Consider the following 16,764-nt stretch of genomic DNA (forward strand, 5'->3'; position numbering starts at 1 on the left):
CATATTTGTCTAATAGATTACAGTTTGTTCATGTAAATGGGGAATCTTCTTCACAGACTAAAGTTAATTATGGAGTTCCACAAGGTTCTGTGCTAGGACCAATTTTATTCACTTTATACATGCTTCCCTTAGGCAGTATTATTAGACGGTATTGCTTAAATTTTCATTGTTACGCAGATGATACCCAGCTTTATCTATCCATGAAACCAGAGGACACACACCAATTAGCTAAACTGCAGGATTGTCTTACAGACATAAAGACATGGATGACCTCTAATTTCCTGCTTTTAAACTCAGATAAAACTGAAGTTATTGTACTTGGCCCCACAAATCTTAGAAGCATGGTGTCTAACCAGATCTTTACTCTGGATGGCATTTCCCTGACCTCTAGTAATACTGTGAGAAATCTTGGAGTCATTTTTGATCAGGATATGTCATTCAAAGCGCATATTAAACAAATATGTAGGACTGCCTTTTTGCATTTACGCAATATCTCTAAAATCAGAAAGGTCTTGTCTCAGAGTGATGCTGAAAAACTAATTCATGCATTTATTTCCTCTAGGCTGGACTATTGTAATTCATTATTATCAGGTTGTCCTAAAAGTTCCCTAAAAAGCCTTCAGTTAATTCAAAATGCTGCAGCTAGAGTACTGACGGGGACTAGCAGGAGAGAGCATATCTCACCCGTGTTGGCCTCTCTTCATTGGCTTCCTGTTAATTCTAGAATAGAATTTAAAATTCTTCTTCTTACTTATAAGGTTTTGAATAATCAGGTCCCATCTTATCTTAGGGACCTCGTAGTACCATATTACCCCATTAGAGCGCTTCGCTCTCAGACTGCAGGCTTACTTGTAGTTCCTAGGGTTTGTAAGAGTAGAATGGGAGGCAGAGCCTTCAGCTTTCAGGCTCCTCTCCTGTGGAACCAGCTCCCAATTCAGATCAGGGAGACAGATACCCTCTCTACTTTTAAGATTAGGCTTAAAACTTTCCTTTTCGCTAAGGCTTATAGTTAGGGCTGGATCAGGTGACCCTGGACTATCCCTTGGTTATGCTGCTTTAGACGTAGACTGTGGGGGGGTTCCCATGATGCACTGTTTCTTTCTCTTTTTGCTCTGTATGCATCACTCCGCATTTAATCATTAGTGATCGATCTCTGCCCCCTTCCACAGCATGTCTTTTTCCTGGTTCTTTCCCTCAGCCCCAACCAGTCTCAGCAGAAGACTGCCCCTCCCTGAGCCTGGTTCTGCTGGAGGTTTCTTCCTGTTAAAAGGGAGTTTTTCCTTCCCACTGTAGCCAAGTGCTTGCTCACAGGGGGTCGTTTTGACCGTTGGGGTTTTTCATAATTATTGTATGGCCTTGCCTTACAATATAAAGCGCCTTGGGGCAACTGTTTGTTGTGATTTGGCGCTATATAAAAAAAAGTTGATTGATTGATTGATTTTACCAAGACCAAAACAAGTACCACACACACACACACACACACACACACACACACACACACACACACACACACACACACACACACACACACACACACACACACACACACACAGAGGACTGAAAATAATGTCCCTGCTTGTGCTATTGCTGTATGTAGGTGTAATAATAAAATAGGTTGGCAAAAATTTTAAAACATACATGAATACCTGGTAACATTAACATTTTGGTCCCCATTTAGTTTGGCTTTTTGTCAATTAATTCTGTTAATTTTTCATAAAATTTCTCATTGCTGCTCACAAGCTCTTTTTTGGACTTTTGATCAAATTACTTGATGAGTATAATGTGACACTTTCTGATGCATTACATCACTGCTGAAATAATCTTGCCAGATTTGTCAACATATTGAATCAAACTGCTCTTGGACTAAATCGGCATCTCATGTCCCATGCACAGTACAGTGTGCATTCATTTTTCATCCATGCCATTTTCTTGCTGTAGTGAGAAAATCCACTTCTATTTGCACAAATAAAAAGAAGTGCATAAATAGAACATACGAGGTCTATTAGATAATAAACCGACCCTTTTATTTTTTTTTTAACTATATGGATTTGGATGACGTGCAATTCCACCAATCATGCTTGAACCCTCGTGCGCATGCGTGAGTTTTTTCACGTGTGTCGGTGACGCCATTTCCCTGTGGGCAGGCCTTGAGTGAGATGTGGTCCCGCCCTTTCGGCTGAATTCCTTTGTTTCACACGCTGCTCCAGACGGCGCGCGTTGCTTTATCAGAATTTTTTCTGGACCTGTGAGGAATATCCGAGTAGACACTATTCGAGAAATTAAGCTGGTTTTCGGTGAAAAGTTTAATGGCTGATGAGAGATTATGGGGTGTTTCTGTCGGTGTAAGGACTTCCCACGCAGCGGGACGTCGTGCAGCGCTTCCAGGCGCCGTCGTCGGCCTGTTTCGACCTGAAAACATCCTAATTTAAGGCTTAATTCACCCAGGACGTCGTGAGAGAACAGAGAAGATTCAGAAGAGGCCGGCATGAGGACTTTATGCGGACATTTCACTGTTTAAGGACATTTTTTAATGAAAGACGTGCACGCAAATGCACCGAGTCGTTTCCGTGACGACTCGGCAAATCTGTGTGCGCCGCGACAGGAAAAACACCTCCGTGTTGAAAACCATTTGTAAAATTCAGGCGGCTTTTGATGGCTTTCAACAAGTGAGTAACTGAGAAATTGTTTAACAGCTTGGGCATGTTCCAACTTGCCCGTTAAGGTTTCCAACGGAGGTGTTTTTCCTGTCGCGACCCCCCGCGGTCGGGTCCAGCCCGACATGTGACTCTGCCCGCACGTTCTTTCATTACAAAATGTCCGTTAACAATGGAATGTCCGAATAAACTCCTCATGCCGACTTCTTCTGAAAGTTCTCTGTTCTCTGACGACTTCCTGAGTCAACAGAGCCTGAAATGTGAAAGTTTTCAACTTGAAACGGCGAGACGCTGCCGGCTCGAAGCGCAGATCGCCGTCAGGTGCCGTGGGCCGTCCTTACGGTGACACTACCAGACCAAAATCTCTCATCAGCCGTTAAAAATTTTACCGAAAACCAGCTGAATTTATCGAATGGTGTCCACTCAGTTGTGCCTTACAGTTTTGAAAAAATTTTGATCAAACAAAGCAGCAGTCTCTGAGCCATTCCTAAACAATGAAAAAACGACGAGAGGGTGGGCCACTCCTCACTCAAAGACTGCCCACAGGCGAATGACGTAACCGACAGGGGTGAAAAAACTCTCGCATGCCCACGAGGGTTCAAGCATGTCTGATGTAATCACACGTGATTCAAATCCATATGGTTTTTGAAAAAAATAATAAGGTCGGATACTTTTCTAATAGACCTCGTATATTTCCTGCTCCCAACCGCTCCACACATGTACACATAGACACACACATGCAGGTATTACTGTCATATTTAAATGCTTTAAAATGTATAAATGAGTAGCTATTCACCACTTTGAGACCTGCAAAGTATATCTAAAGATGTACATCTCTGCAGAACCTCAACAATAAATAGGTTGAAAATGCTTTGTTGTGATTCAGCTATTGTCGGCTGTTTCATTTCAGTCTCCCAAACAAATGAATGCTAATCGCTCACAAGCGAGCACACAGTTACACAGACACACACACACACACACACATTTGTTCTGGAAGTAAGCGTAATCCGCCTTTGTCACCCTTTCTTTATTTATTTTGTGTGCATGCTTTCTTTTGTAATGCAGCACCTTTCTGACGGGAATAAATTTTCCTTTTCATTGATCTCACATTGAAGACCTCTTTGTAAGAGCGGATGGACAGACATGAGTGAGACACTGCTATTAATGAAAGGCATATGTATTATCCATTTTATACTCTGATCCATTCCACATGCTAAAACAAAGAACAAAAAAAAATGATCAAAGGTGCTCAGACAGCAACGTGAAGTCAAACCCATGAAGACAAAATGTTGCAGTCAAGTTCAGGAACAATACAATGTCTGTACTCATTTTCATGGAAATTAGGCATTTTTCAAAATCTTACTATTGGGCAGGAAATTTGACCTGAAACTCGGATCTTGACCATTGACCAAACTGAGTCTAATAAATGAATCACTTCTTTGCATCCATAGGCCCATTATACCTGACAGTTTTGATCAAAATTGGATCAAGTTTTTTTTTAAGATATCTTGCTAACACTGATATGTTGGGCAGCACGGTAGATTAGTGGTCAGCAGTGTTGCCTCACAGCAAGAAGGTCATGGCTTCGATTCCCACCTGTGGCCTTTCTGTGTGGAGTTTGCATGTTCTCCCCATGTTTGCATGGGTTTCCTCTGGGTGCTCTGGTTTCCTCCCACATTTAAAGACATGCAGGTTAGGTGAATCGTATAATTATCCAGGTCTCCCTTGCAAAAGAGGCCTTGATCTCAATGGGATTAACCTGGTTAAATAAAGGTTAAATAAAATATTTTATTTATTGAGGCTAGGCATCACAAGATCACAGTAGTGTATGCTTCTGGCAGCAGTGCTAAAATTGGATGCTGGTCACTCACTGTAGAGAGATATCAAATTCCACCAAGACCTCGTATAATAGGGAGGGGTGTTATTTCAAAAAATTTTGAAATCTATAAATTTTTGCATGGGATATGGAAATATACATGGAATAAACCATAACAGTATAATTTTTGGGTCATTTGGTTCCAAAAAGCCATATGGACGGACGTTTCAAAATTTCAAGTAACGCATGTGTCGTATATGTGCTGTTGACATAGAAAACCACTCTGTTGCTTATAATTAGTTCATTGTGGCCATGTCATTCTTTACATGTGATGAATATACTCAACTGATGTTCCTGAAATAAATAGATTTTGTTTGTTACAACTGATCGTAACATATTTACTGAAATTAGTTTTTTTATTTTTTTGTCAATTACTCTTAAAAAACACCAGATAGGCTTATTGTTACTATAGATGTTGAATATAAACTTGGGGTCAGACAACATTTGGAGCCAAATTTCAAGTCTCTAGGTGCAGCGGTTCTCAAGATATGACATTTTTGTCGATATTTTTGGCGATTTTTGAACCTGATATCTTCACTGGCTCCGTCCGTATGGGTTTTTGGAACCAAATGACCCAAAATTTATCCAGCTATGGTTTATTCCGTGTATATTTCCATATTCCATGCAAACATTTATAGATTTCCAAATTTTTTGAAATAACTCCACTCCCTATTTATGATTAAAATTAAACAAATCGATACCTATGAGGAGGGTTGGGGCACCATAGATTACTGGTTAGCACTGTTGCCTCACAGCATTAGAACTTGTAATTTTTACCCGAGGCCAAAATATGGCCATCGGGTATTGTGAAGACTTTGGGTCTGCCTATTTGTCCATCTGTGCTCAGCATAAGTCCAGTCCTATTACTTCCAGGTTCTTCAAATTCACAGGGAGCATTCTTGGGACACTGACCTTGGAAAAGTTCAAAGATGGGCCACCTTGACCTATTCTAAGTGGTCAAAAGGTCACATTTTTTCTACACACTCAGCATAACTCTGTTCCTATTACTGACATGGTCTTCAAATTCACAGGAAGCATTCTTGGGACACAGACCTTGGACAAGTTCAAAGGTGGCTAACCTTGACCTATTCTAAGTGGTCAAAAGGTCACATTCAGCATAACTCCTTTGCTATTACTGACAGATTCTTGAAATTCACAGAGAGCACTCTTGGGACACAGAACTTGAACAAGTTCAAAGATGACTAACCTTAACCTATTCTAAACAGTCAAATGTCCCACTCTTTCTACACACTCATTCATTCAGTACATGCTGATACGGCCGAGGGTATTTTAGCATTGTGTTATTTTTCTTCTCTGACTTTCCTAAGGGAGTGATTCAAAATCCTGCCTCTGTGCCCCTAATAGTATTCAAAATTACTTCCTTTCCTTTCTCGACCCATGACTGATTAGCTAAATCTTGTGTTTTCAGGTGATAAAGACTTTTTGTCTCCCAGCCTTAGATTTTGTGAACACGTATCATTTAGCCAATCAGTTATGGGTAGAGTTGAAAGAGATGGAAAACATGAGGAACTGGAAAACCCCAACAGCAGGAATGCCACTGTTCGAGGAAAATGAAAAGTAACAAAGCAATTTATTCAAGGTCATTTGCAACATGCTGGCATTTAATAATGAATCATGCAGAAGTGAAATTAAAAACCTTAGCCCTTCAGCCCCCAAATGAAACACATTGCAACTTCTTTTTTCCCCCTTCTGGTTAATATAGCACGTGGGATTTGAGGTCCAACACTCCCCTGCAAGATCTTGCTAATGGATAGGCTGGGGACAGATTTGAGAGCAGTGATTATGTTTGCTGGTCACTAAAGACATGAGTGCAGATATTGAGCCTATGGGAAAGCAGTGTTGAGATCAATAGCTCATTACATGGAGCTGTCAGGTCAGACAGCAGAGATGAGGGCGGTGACCCACTGGGAGGATTACTCTGATTGTCAGGTAGGCAGAGAGATGGCCCGGCCTGGAAGGAGGTTGGGCTGCGAATCTTTGGGCTTGCAGGATGGATTGTTGGCTCTAATGGATCATTGTGATTTCTCTGGGGACTCAAAAGTTGAGCACATGCTGGAATGATAATAGTTGTTACATGGTGTGGTGATATTATGCTTTTGCCCAGGTTTGTTTGTTGGTTTGCTGCACAATGTCTCAAAATCTATTGAGCTGATTTTCTCAAAATGTGATTAGAAAGTAAGGAATCAATGTGGTTCAGTGGCTATACAATTCAATTCAAATTTATTTTTATAGCACAAAATCACAACAGCACCACCTCAAGGCGCTTCACATGGGTGAGGTTTATCCTTACCAACCCCCCCCCGGAAAAAGCACACGGCAACAGTGGTAAGGAAAAACTCCCTCTGGATTTTTGAGGAAGAAACCTCGAGTAGACCAGAATCAGAGGGGGTGACGCACTGCATAGGCCACTGTAACAAATGACAGAGACAACCAAAATTAAAAAGAATAAAGTGCAAATGACACCATCAAGTCAGTGAGAGTCCTTTCGGCCACTCCCCTGTTTTCACGTGTGGTTGCAACAGCAAATCCGAGGTTGATCAACGTGTTTTGTGAAAGTCAGTAATTATGTTCCAACAAAGTCGAAGTGGACTGAGCTGGACAGTGATCGCACTGCACTCCGGCCGCTGTTGGCGTATTCTCCATATTATGGGGGCACGGCACACTTATGGAGCACTTAGAAAATTTGGGGCCATTCGCACATCCAGCTCAAAAGTGGTCACCTGCTCTCTATTTTTGGGCAGCGCATATGGCCCCGCCTTTTCTAAGTGCCCCGCAAGTGGTGTTGGATGTTTTGTGGGTTGTGCCCAGACTCTGGCTGACTCCGGCCGAGAGTCGGTTGAATGGCCACTCGCATGGCATTCGCCGACTTTTGGCCGCTGGTGTGAAGGCTCCCTCGATCACGTTATTCAGCCATGGTTTGACATGGCTGATGATTTCATGCAGCTGCTTGGCCGTGGCACAATATGTCCAACCTGCGTACGTGATGCTGTGCGAATGCTGCGAACATGATCAGATGGCAGTGAGACCTCATCTTGCCTACCATTCAAATGGGTTTCCGGCTTGAGCGGCATGTGACTATAGAGTGCATGTGCTGTGCCTGAATGAATGTGGCGACTGTTGTACGAGGCATTTGAGTGTGCCTCTGATTTTCCATGAATGTCATTTGACTACTCCTTTGTCCGCCATTCTGCCTCAATCTTGTTATGTGTGAAGGGGCCACAACAGTAGCTCAGCAGAGAAGCAGAGAAGAGTTTTAATGTGATCACTGGCAAATATACGTATGCTTCACTAACAAACCCAGAATTTAGATATGTTGAGGTTGAGACCTGATCCCTTGTTAATACAAAGACAATTTAAAAGATAGAAAAGATGACTCGGTGCTACGCTCATGAGTTAGTCATGCAAAAGGAAAAACAGATGAGTCTTTAGTCTAAACTTGAAAAAATCCAGCAAGTCTGACTGTTTTATCTCCTTAGATTGTTCCACAGAACAGGCACATGGTGAGAGAATGCTCTGTAGCCTGCTGGCATTTTAGCCTTAGGGACACATTGTAATCCTGCATCCTGAGAATGCAGAACACAGGCCTGTACAGGTTTAACGAGATCAGCCAGGTAGTTAGGGAGCCGCTAGTCCATGAATGATTTTGTAAGTTAGCAACAAAGCCTTAAATTCGGACCTTACAGAGACAGGAAGCGAGAGGCCCAAATCAGTTGTTATGAGGTCAAACATTCTGCTTCTCACCAAAGTTCTAGCAGCAGCATTTTGAACCAGTTGGAGACCTCCAATCCTGGACTGCAGTAATTCTGAAATTAGGACATTACAATAGTCCAATCTTGAAGAGACAAAGGCATGGATTAGAGCAGTGGTGTCCGAAAGATTCCAGAAAGGGCTGAGAGGGTGCAGGTTTTCCTTTCAGCCACTGACTTCAGCAGGTGATTTCAATGATGAACTCATTCCACCTGCTCAAAGTGATGTTAATCAGTGAAATCACCTGTTGAAGTCAGTGGCTAGGAAAACCTGCACCTTCTCGGCCCTTTCTGGAATACATTGGACACAGCTGGATTAGAGTCTTGGCATTAGCCATAGACAAGATGGGACAAATCCTTGCTATATTACAAAAATGGAAGAAAGCAGTCTCATGATTTCTCTGATGTGTAGATCAACAGTGGGGGATTGAAGATCACCCCAAGGTCCCTCACTTTATCACTGTGATGTATAATAGACAAATCTAGGTTTAACGGTAGGATTTCAAACTGATGTCTATGCCTTGCAGGACCCATGACCATCATTTCAGTCTTGTCCAAATTTAAAAGCAAGAAGTTGCTAGACATCCAGGTTTTCACTGAAGTTGCACAGTCCTCTAAAGTGTTAATATGCGTCATCAGCATATCATCATCACTGGCTAGCACTGTAACCTGACAGCATGAGGGTTCAAAGTCCAAATTCTTTATTTGTTGGTCACAGATCTATAGTGTTAGCTGGGCAAGTGGTAATGGAATAAATAATGAAAGGATGCATGTACAAAATGCGGCAACCAGTATTTTTTTTAATACTTTAATAACATTGCAGAACCGTCTGTTACCAAAAGTACTATATGTACTTTAATAGATGCCCATTTGTATGTATATGCATATTTTGTATTGGAACTTTGAAAATACAACTTATTATATAGTAAGAAGATCATGTTTGTTTTGTTTTTGTTTATTTTCCACATAGCATAATTTTCTGTCTTTTCTTTCATTCAGTTTGGCAGGACAGAGGTAATCGACAACACGCGGAATCCAGACTTTGTAAGGAAGTTTGTCCTGGATTTCTTCTTTGAGGAGAAACAGAATTTAAGATTTGATGTGTAAGTAAGGATCATTTATTTTGCACAACACTCAAATGATTGGTTTTAAATGATTGTTCATGCTGTAAAATGATTGTTTCAGTGAGTGTCCAATGTGGCCATTCCACACAACCGCCATCTTAATTTGATTGTATTAGAATCATTATTGTCCTGCAGGTCCTCAATTTGGTGAAATGCTAATTTTGCCCCAGTAAGTTAAACAAACAAGCCAATTACAGCCAAGATTAGATACTGGAATGTCCAGTTGCAGAATGAGTTTAAAGAAAGGCCACTTATGAAAACCATTTTCTGTTCCCACTGTAATTAGTTTTGGCTTCCTGTTGTGTTCTCTTCACCTACCTTTTGGCATTAGTCAATAGAAACAGAAGGATACATGCTTTAATCAAGGCACAAGATACGGTTCATTGTTGGGTTCTCACTGTCCTGCAGCTTTTGGGATTTGCTTTGAGCACGTGTAATGGGTTTGTTATTTTCCTGTTGAGCAGATTTTCAACCACACAGCATCTCGGCTGTTTTTCAAGGCCACCGGGACCTATTTCAGAAAGCAGGTTTAGTGAAAACTCAGTTTGGTAATCCAAAATGAGGGGAACGCTTGAGTTTTCCGTTTCAGAAAAAGAAGTTAATCAAACCTGAGAAAGAGGGGCTGGGAGGAGGTTTTCTTCAAAAACCTTGAATTTCTCTCAGTCTCCTCTCTCTTACACCACTGTTTGACTTCCTCATTCATCAATCGTCATCAGTGTTGCCACAGTTACTTTGAAAAAGTAACTTAGTTACTTTACTGATTACTCAATTGTAAAAGTAACTTAGTTACTTTACTGATTACTCAATTGTAAAAGTAACTAAGTTAGATTACTAGTTACTTTTTTAGTTACTTTTCCCAGCTGCCGACAACAACCCTCTGCCACCTCAACATGACAATGATACCTGTTTTGGCAAAACTCACTTTATAGTCACCCTTTCTTGACTTCAATGAAAATAAATACTTGTTTTATAAAAAGTAAAATAAAGACGTCTTTCTTGACCTCATATTTAACTGTTGACAGCACTGTAACAGTAAAACTTGCAATTTCGAGCCTACATTGTTTATAAAGGTAACTATTAAATTCTAACATTTTTCTAACATTTAAATTCTCTCTAAACATTTACTTGTCAAAATTATTATTATTTTAAGCAATATTAGTTGTAGTAAAAAACGGCTTCAAAATTGCACCTTTAAACTAGGGGTGTTGTGGGGGAGGGGGCACATCCTTGCCCCACGCCCCCATTCCATCTAGATTCGCCCCTGCTTTGGCGTTTGAGCACAAAGAATGGATAACATTTATTTATGCAGAAAACAGGACCAGATTTACAGTAAGAAAGTTTTATTGCGTTTTCACATCATGTGGTCCTCAGAAAGAGAGTTTAGGTGCATTTGAGTGGAAAATAGTGTTAGTTGTTGACGCGTCGCGGAGGATCAGCTGTTTTTAACGACCAGATACAGTGGCTCAGCTCAGAATTCTAAATAAAGGAGGAAACAAGTATAAAAATGTCTTTGTAAAGCTCAGTGCAGGTGTGCTGATCACCGCGCTTTAAGAGGTGAGGACGAGTCGAGCAGCTGCAAAAAAACGTGGATTAAAAGCTCACAGCTCACTTAAAGTGGGCAGTTCAGTCGAACCCCGACCTCCTGCCCACAGACCAAGTTTAATGTTGTTATCGACCCACAATGAAAAATAATAGTAACGCACAGTGACATGGAGAAGTAACTTTAATCTGATTACTGATTTGGAAAGATTAACGCGTTAGATTACTCGTTACTAAAAAAAGTGGTCAGATTAGAGTACTAAGCTAAGTTACTAAGTAACGTTACCGGCATCACTGATCGTCATATAGATAGATAGATAGATAGATAGATAGATAGATAGATAGATAGATAGATAGATAGACAGACAGACAGGCAGAGATATTGTAGCAGATTTAACAATATTTAATTCAGTATGAAATTGAATTAAATACCCCAAAAGGTGCACTACCTGATTCTGCAGGAACGTGATCATGTTATTATCAACATTAATCAAACTTTGATCTGAAAGTCATACGCTTTGGATGTGATTGATTAAACATTTGTCTTCAGCTGGGCACAAAACAAACACCTGCATAATATTTACAGATTTATTTACATACGTACAGGTACAAACAAATGTGACTGAGATTTTGACGATATGGGAAATGATTCATATTTTCATTACTGAGATGTGTTGATATGCTGATGATGAGATGTGAAAAGCAAGAGAAACTAGAGCAAACCGCCACCAATACTAGTTTCCAATTCCACAAAAAAATTTACCTTGGAAAAAACATTCAAGATCAAAGTCCTCTTAGAAGTGACTTTTCTTAAGCTAAATTAGATGTGATCAAACGTAGAGGAGAATGGGTTTAGTTCATGCACTTGAATCAAAGTTTTTGTTTTGTTGTCAGGGTTTTTTTTTCCAACTTTTTGTTTTTTTTTTATCATCTCTGTTATGCACAATTTGTCATTGCTTTTTGGCACTTGGTTTCCAACTGATAACTAGAAGATAGACAAACAGGCATAAATTGGAACCTCCATCCAATTTTAGTGGTGCAGGTAAATCCATAAGAGAAAAATGAGAGTGATTGATTGAATTTTTGAAAATCCATTAAATTTCAAAGATAGGGATTTTTCCAATTTTCCAAGATTTTTCCTGGCTTTGAACTTTGACCTATGACCTTGAAAATGGAATCAGTTCTTGCCTATCAGGATATGAATCTTCATAAAAAATTAACAACAATATATGGAAAATTGTGGGCTCCAGGTTGTACAGACAAACAACCAAACAGGTGCAAAAACATAAGGTGAGGTTTGTCCCTAAGGAAAGAACGGAATACAATAAGAAAAAAACTGGTTGGAATTCAGTAGTGAATTTTGGATTCATGAATTTTGTTATTATTCTTAATAAAATTGTACAAAGTAGTCACTTTGCATCACTGACAGCGAAGACCATTGGAACACTGCCAGCAGTAGTAAATCACTGACTCAACCGACTGACATCAATTGTCAGTCAGTCAGTTCAGGACCAGAGCCATGAGGCACACCACAATGCTTTGAATCTCTCCACTCAGTCTGCTCAGAGCACGAGAAGAAAGAGAGAAGCTGGAAGGTTTGAGGATTTTGACCTTCTGGGGAAGCCTAAAAGTGGAAGACTGGAGTGTTCCAAAATGGAAGTGCACAATAGTGTGGCAGCAGGACATGGTGATCTATCCAAAGACATGCTGTTGGGTGAACTTCCCTTCCAGCTTCCAAAGCTCAAGCCTCAGACCCTTTTTAATATGGCAAGCTTCACCATGGATGAAGTGAGAGCAGTTGTGGATAAAGCTCGATCAGGTTCTGCTCCAGGGCCTCCAGGCACTACATATAAGATTTACGAATACTGTCCCCAGCTGTTGGCTGTCTAAGTTGCTATGGACACTCTGGAAGATGAAGCAGGAACCTAAACTCTGGACGCTCACTGAGGGCTGCTTTGTACCAAAAGGTTTGAATTCAGTAGGGCTTGAAGAGTTTAGAGAGATCTCCCTATTGGATGTAGAAGGGAAGATATTCTGGTCCATAGCTGCTAAAAGGCTAACAATGTATTTACTCAGCATTGAGCCCAGTATCCAAAAAGGAGGAGTCCCAGGGTATTCTGGATGCCTGGAGCATACAGCGATAATCAGCCAAATTATCAAGGAGGCAAAAAGGAACAACAGCACACTCTCAGTAGTTTGGCTAGATCTAGCAAAAGCATACCCAAGCATACCTCACCAGCTGATCCAGAAAGCTTTAGAGCATTACTAAGTACCACCTGAGACAGTGAAACTTGGGATGTTGCACATGGACACGCTGAAGATGAGGTTGACTGTGGGAAACTATACCACCAAGCAAGTGGCAAAGGCTCGGGAAGGGCATCATGGCAGGATGCACCATTTCGGTGGTCTTGTTCATGGCTGCAATGAACCTGCTTCTTAAGATCGGAGAGAGGCAGAGTAGAGGCCCTAAAACTGATGAAGGTACAAGACATCCTGCCTGCCAAGCTTTTTTGGATGATGTAACAGTCATGACTCCATCCATGCAGGGAACATAGTGGATCCTAAGTGCATTGGAGAAGATGGACAACATGGGCGCAAATGCAATTCAAGCCGGAGAAATCCAGGAGCCTCTGTATCCTAAAGGGTAAGTTAACAACTAACACTGTTAGCATCCAAGAATCACAGATTCCAACTATTCAAGATCTGCTGCCTTGGGAAGAACTACAACAGCTCCCTGAAGGATGCTGGCAACCTCAAGGACACTAAATCTCAATTTGGCAACTGGCTCAAAGCAATTGATGTCAGTCAGCTGCTTGGATGCTTCAAGATGTGGTGCTTTCAGTATGGCATTATACCCAGACTGCAATGGCCATTCCTATTGTATGACTTTCCCATGTCACAAGTGGAAGAGATGGAGAGGTTGTGCAGCAATTTTTATTGCATAAATGGCTGGGTGTCCCCCCATCCTTTAGCTCAGTCCTTTAGTACAGCAAGTCCTCCAAACTCCACTTACCAGATACATCAATGGCAGAAGAATTCAAAGCCACCAAGGCAAGAGCAGTCAGCACACGGCTTCTGTCAAAGGATGGGAAAGTAAGGCATGCCAGTAAGTCCATCAGATGTGGCAGAAAATTGAACCCCCAACGAACAGTGTCGGATGCTGAAGAATATTGGAGGCACCAAGAGGTTGTCGGCATGGTCTGCCAAGGTTGGCTGGGCCTTGGGAATTACAACACCAGGAGCTGGAGCAAGGCTAGCACTGAAGGCAAGAGACAGTTCGTGGTCCAGAGGGTCCGAGAAGCTACAGAAGAAGATCGCCAGGTGAAAGCAGCAGGGCTTGCTTCTCAGGGCCAATGGATGGAGTGGGACCAAGCACTTGAGTGACCACTGTCCTGGAAAGAGCGCTGGGGAACTGACCAAGGCAAGCTGTCTTTTCTACTACGAGCTGTAGCTGACCTTTTGTCAACACCAAGTACTCTAAGAATATGGGGGTAGGAGGAAGATCCATCATGCATACATTGTGCCGCAACATTTTGTACATTGAACCACATCGTAACAAGATATCCAAAAGCACTGGCAGTAGGCCGTTATAGATGGAGACATGACCAAGTTCTGGGAGAAATTGCCAAATGGGTGGAAGTACAGAGAGTTACAGCCAACAACAGCAGGTCACCCCCTGTTGCGGCCATCAATTCCCAACACCAAGATAACCAGGCTATCAGGACAAAGGCAGTTGCTACAAACCTACTATCCATTCTGCAGCAAGCGGCTGATTGGGAGATGCAGGTGGACTTGAAAAGAAAACTAGTCTTTCCCCAAGATGTGACAGCAACTTTGCACTGACATGGTATTGATATCCAGGAGCACAAAGACCGCCATAGTAGCAGAACTTAAATGTAAATGTAGACCTAAATGTAAATTTGTTGGGTCAGTATGATGAATTTGCATTACTGTTACATAATTACCATGGTTCCAGCCAACTAGATTTGTAAGGGTAAATGTAATAAAAACAAAAAGTAGGTCCCTTTGGCTGCTTCCTTGTTTGCATTGGGGTCGCCACAGTAAATCTGACGTGGATCTGCATGTTGAACTGACACAGGTTATACGCCAGATGCCCTTCCTGATGCTACTCCACATTACTTGGAGAAATATGGCAGGGGTAAGGTATGAACTGGGAATCTTCCATACGGAAACCAAGCACACTAACCACTTTGCCACCACCCCATGCCCTTTAAGGGTAACTGTAACACACTGATGTAATTTCCTTGGACCATTCAAACTTGTTTGACATGATTATGAGTTACTTAATGTATTTGGGTAGTTTCAACTACATTTAAAATGATATATTTACATATCAACTTAACTTTGCTGTGTTGGATCAGCACAATTTATGCAGATCCACCTTGGATTTGCTGTGGTGACCCCAAGCGCAAACAAGCGAGCAGCCAAAGGGACTTAGTGTTGTTTTTGTTACATTTACCCTTACAAATCTAGTTGGCCTGAAGCATGGTAATTAAGTAAGAGCAACACAAATTCATCACGTTGACCCAACAAATTTACTTTTCGGTCACAGCAAAATTGTTTCTGGCTATATTAATGCATTTTACTTGGATGGAAATACTTTCAATAATTTTTCTGTGTTGGATCAGCACAATTTATGCAGATCCACCTTGAATTTGCTGTGGTGACACCAACTGCAAACAAGCAAGCAGCCAAAGGGACTTACTGTTTTTTTTTTCTAATAATAATGACATCATTTATATCTCTTTACACTCCAATTGCCCTATAAGTGAAGCAATATGAACCAGTGCTTCATAAGACTTGGACTTGCTAATGCACACGTCAGATACCAAGCTGCTACTCAGTTTCTGCTGCAGCAGATTTACAGACTGCCAATGCTGTTTATGAGTCTCAGACCTCGAGTCCAAGTCAAGTGTCTAGTCACTGTATGTACAACTTAAGTGCGACTCAAATCCAAATCTCAAACTCAAGTCCCCATGTCTGAAACATCAGCAAAATTTCTTTTGTAAAAATGCTGTTCATCTCGCATTGCTGGTGGACAAAGAATATGGATTGATTTTTATTTTCTGATTATAGGTCAGATTCGATAAAATATATAATTTTTCAAATTCTACAGTCAGATTCCCTTATAGATTCCTGATCAGTTTTCTACATAGAATAATGTAGATCTACACTGGTTTTCAACATAAATGCAGCAGTGTTCCTTGTTGCTCAATACATAGTTTGGCATCAGGTCTCATGTACTGGCACTGTCAGAAAAAAAAAAAAACATGGTGCCATTGGAAAAAAAAAAGAGAAGTTGATAAGGTCTGAGGCATACAATCCCGACAGACTTGAAAATTCAAAACCCGTTCCCAACTGGAACAGATTCTCGATTCCCATCTCTACCACACACGTGCAGTCTCTGTAATTGTAAACGCAGTGTGAAATCATACTTTCGCACTGCTCCATTTTATGACCTCTGTGTTCCTCACAGGTACAATGTGGACTCCAGAAGCTGCAACATTTCAAAATACGTAAGTACTGTATGTCCAAACTCACATTACAGTTTTAACTCAGCGCTGATGACTTCCAACAGCCTTCAGGTTTTTTTTTTTCTTTTTCTTCTCACTTCTTGTTCAGCGTTACTCATGCTGTCAAAGCTTACTTACAGAGAATGAGTGTGGCTTATTCTTGAATTGGCATAGGTAAAATGCTTTTCTGCATTTAATGTTCAGGAAGACCTTCATTTGACAAAAGTTTTTGTCCTCTTTTTTCTCTACAAATCAAACCGCGTGGGAGAG

At 41.1% G+C, this 16,764-nt stretch overlaps 1 protein-coding gene across 1 annotated transcript in view; it reads left to right on the forward strand.

Moving 5' to 3' along the window:
- Positions 1-16,764, forward strand: part of LOC117512201 (copine-9-like) — a 524,667-nt gene that overhangs the window by 204,159 nt on the left and 303,744 nt on the right. The window contains exons 4-5 of the mRNA XM_034172192.1: positions 9,297-9,400; positions 16,458-16,497. Of these exons, the coding sequence (XP_034028083.1) occupies positions 9,297-9,400; positions 16,458-16,497 (144 nt within the window). The remainder of the gene's footprint in view (positions 1-9,296; positions 9,401-16,457; positions 16,498-16,764) is intronic.

The sequence above is a fragment of the Thalassophryne amazonica genome, chromosome 6 (assembly GCF_902500255.1).
Source record: "Thalassophryne amazonica chromosome 6, fThaAma1.1, whole genome shotgun sequence".
In the NCBI taxonomy this organism is placed as follows: Eukaryota; Metazoa; Chordata; class Actinopteri; order Batrachoidiformes; family Batrachoididae; genus Thalassophryne; species Thalassophryne amazonica.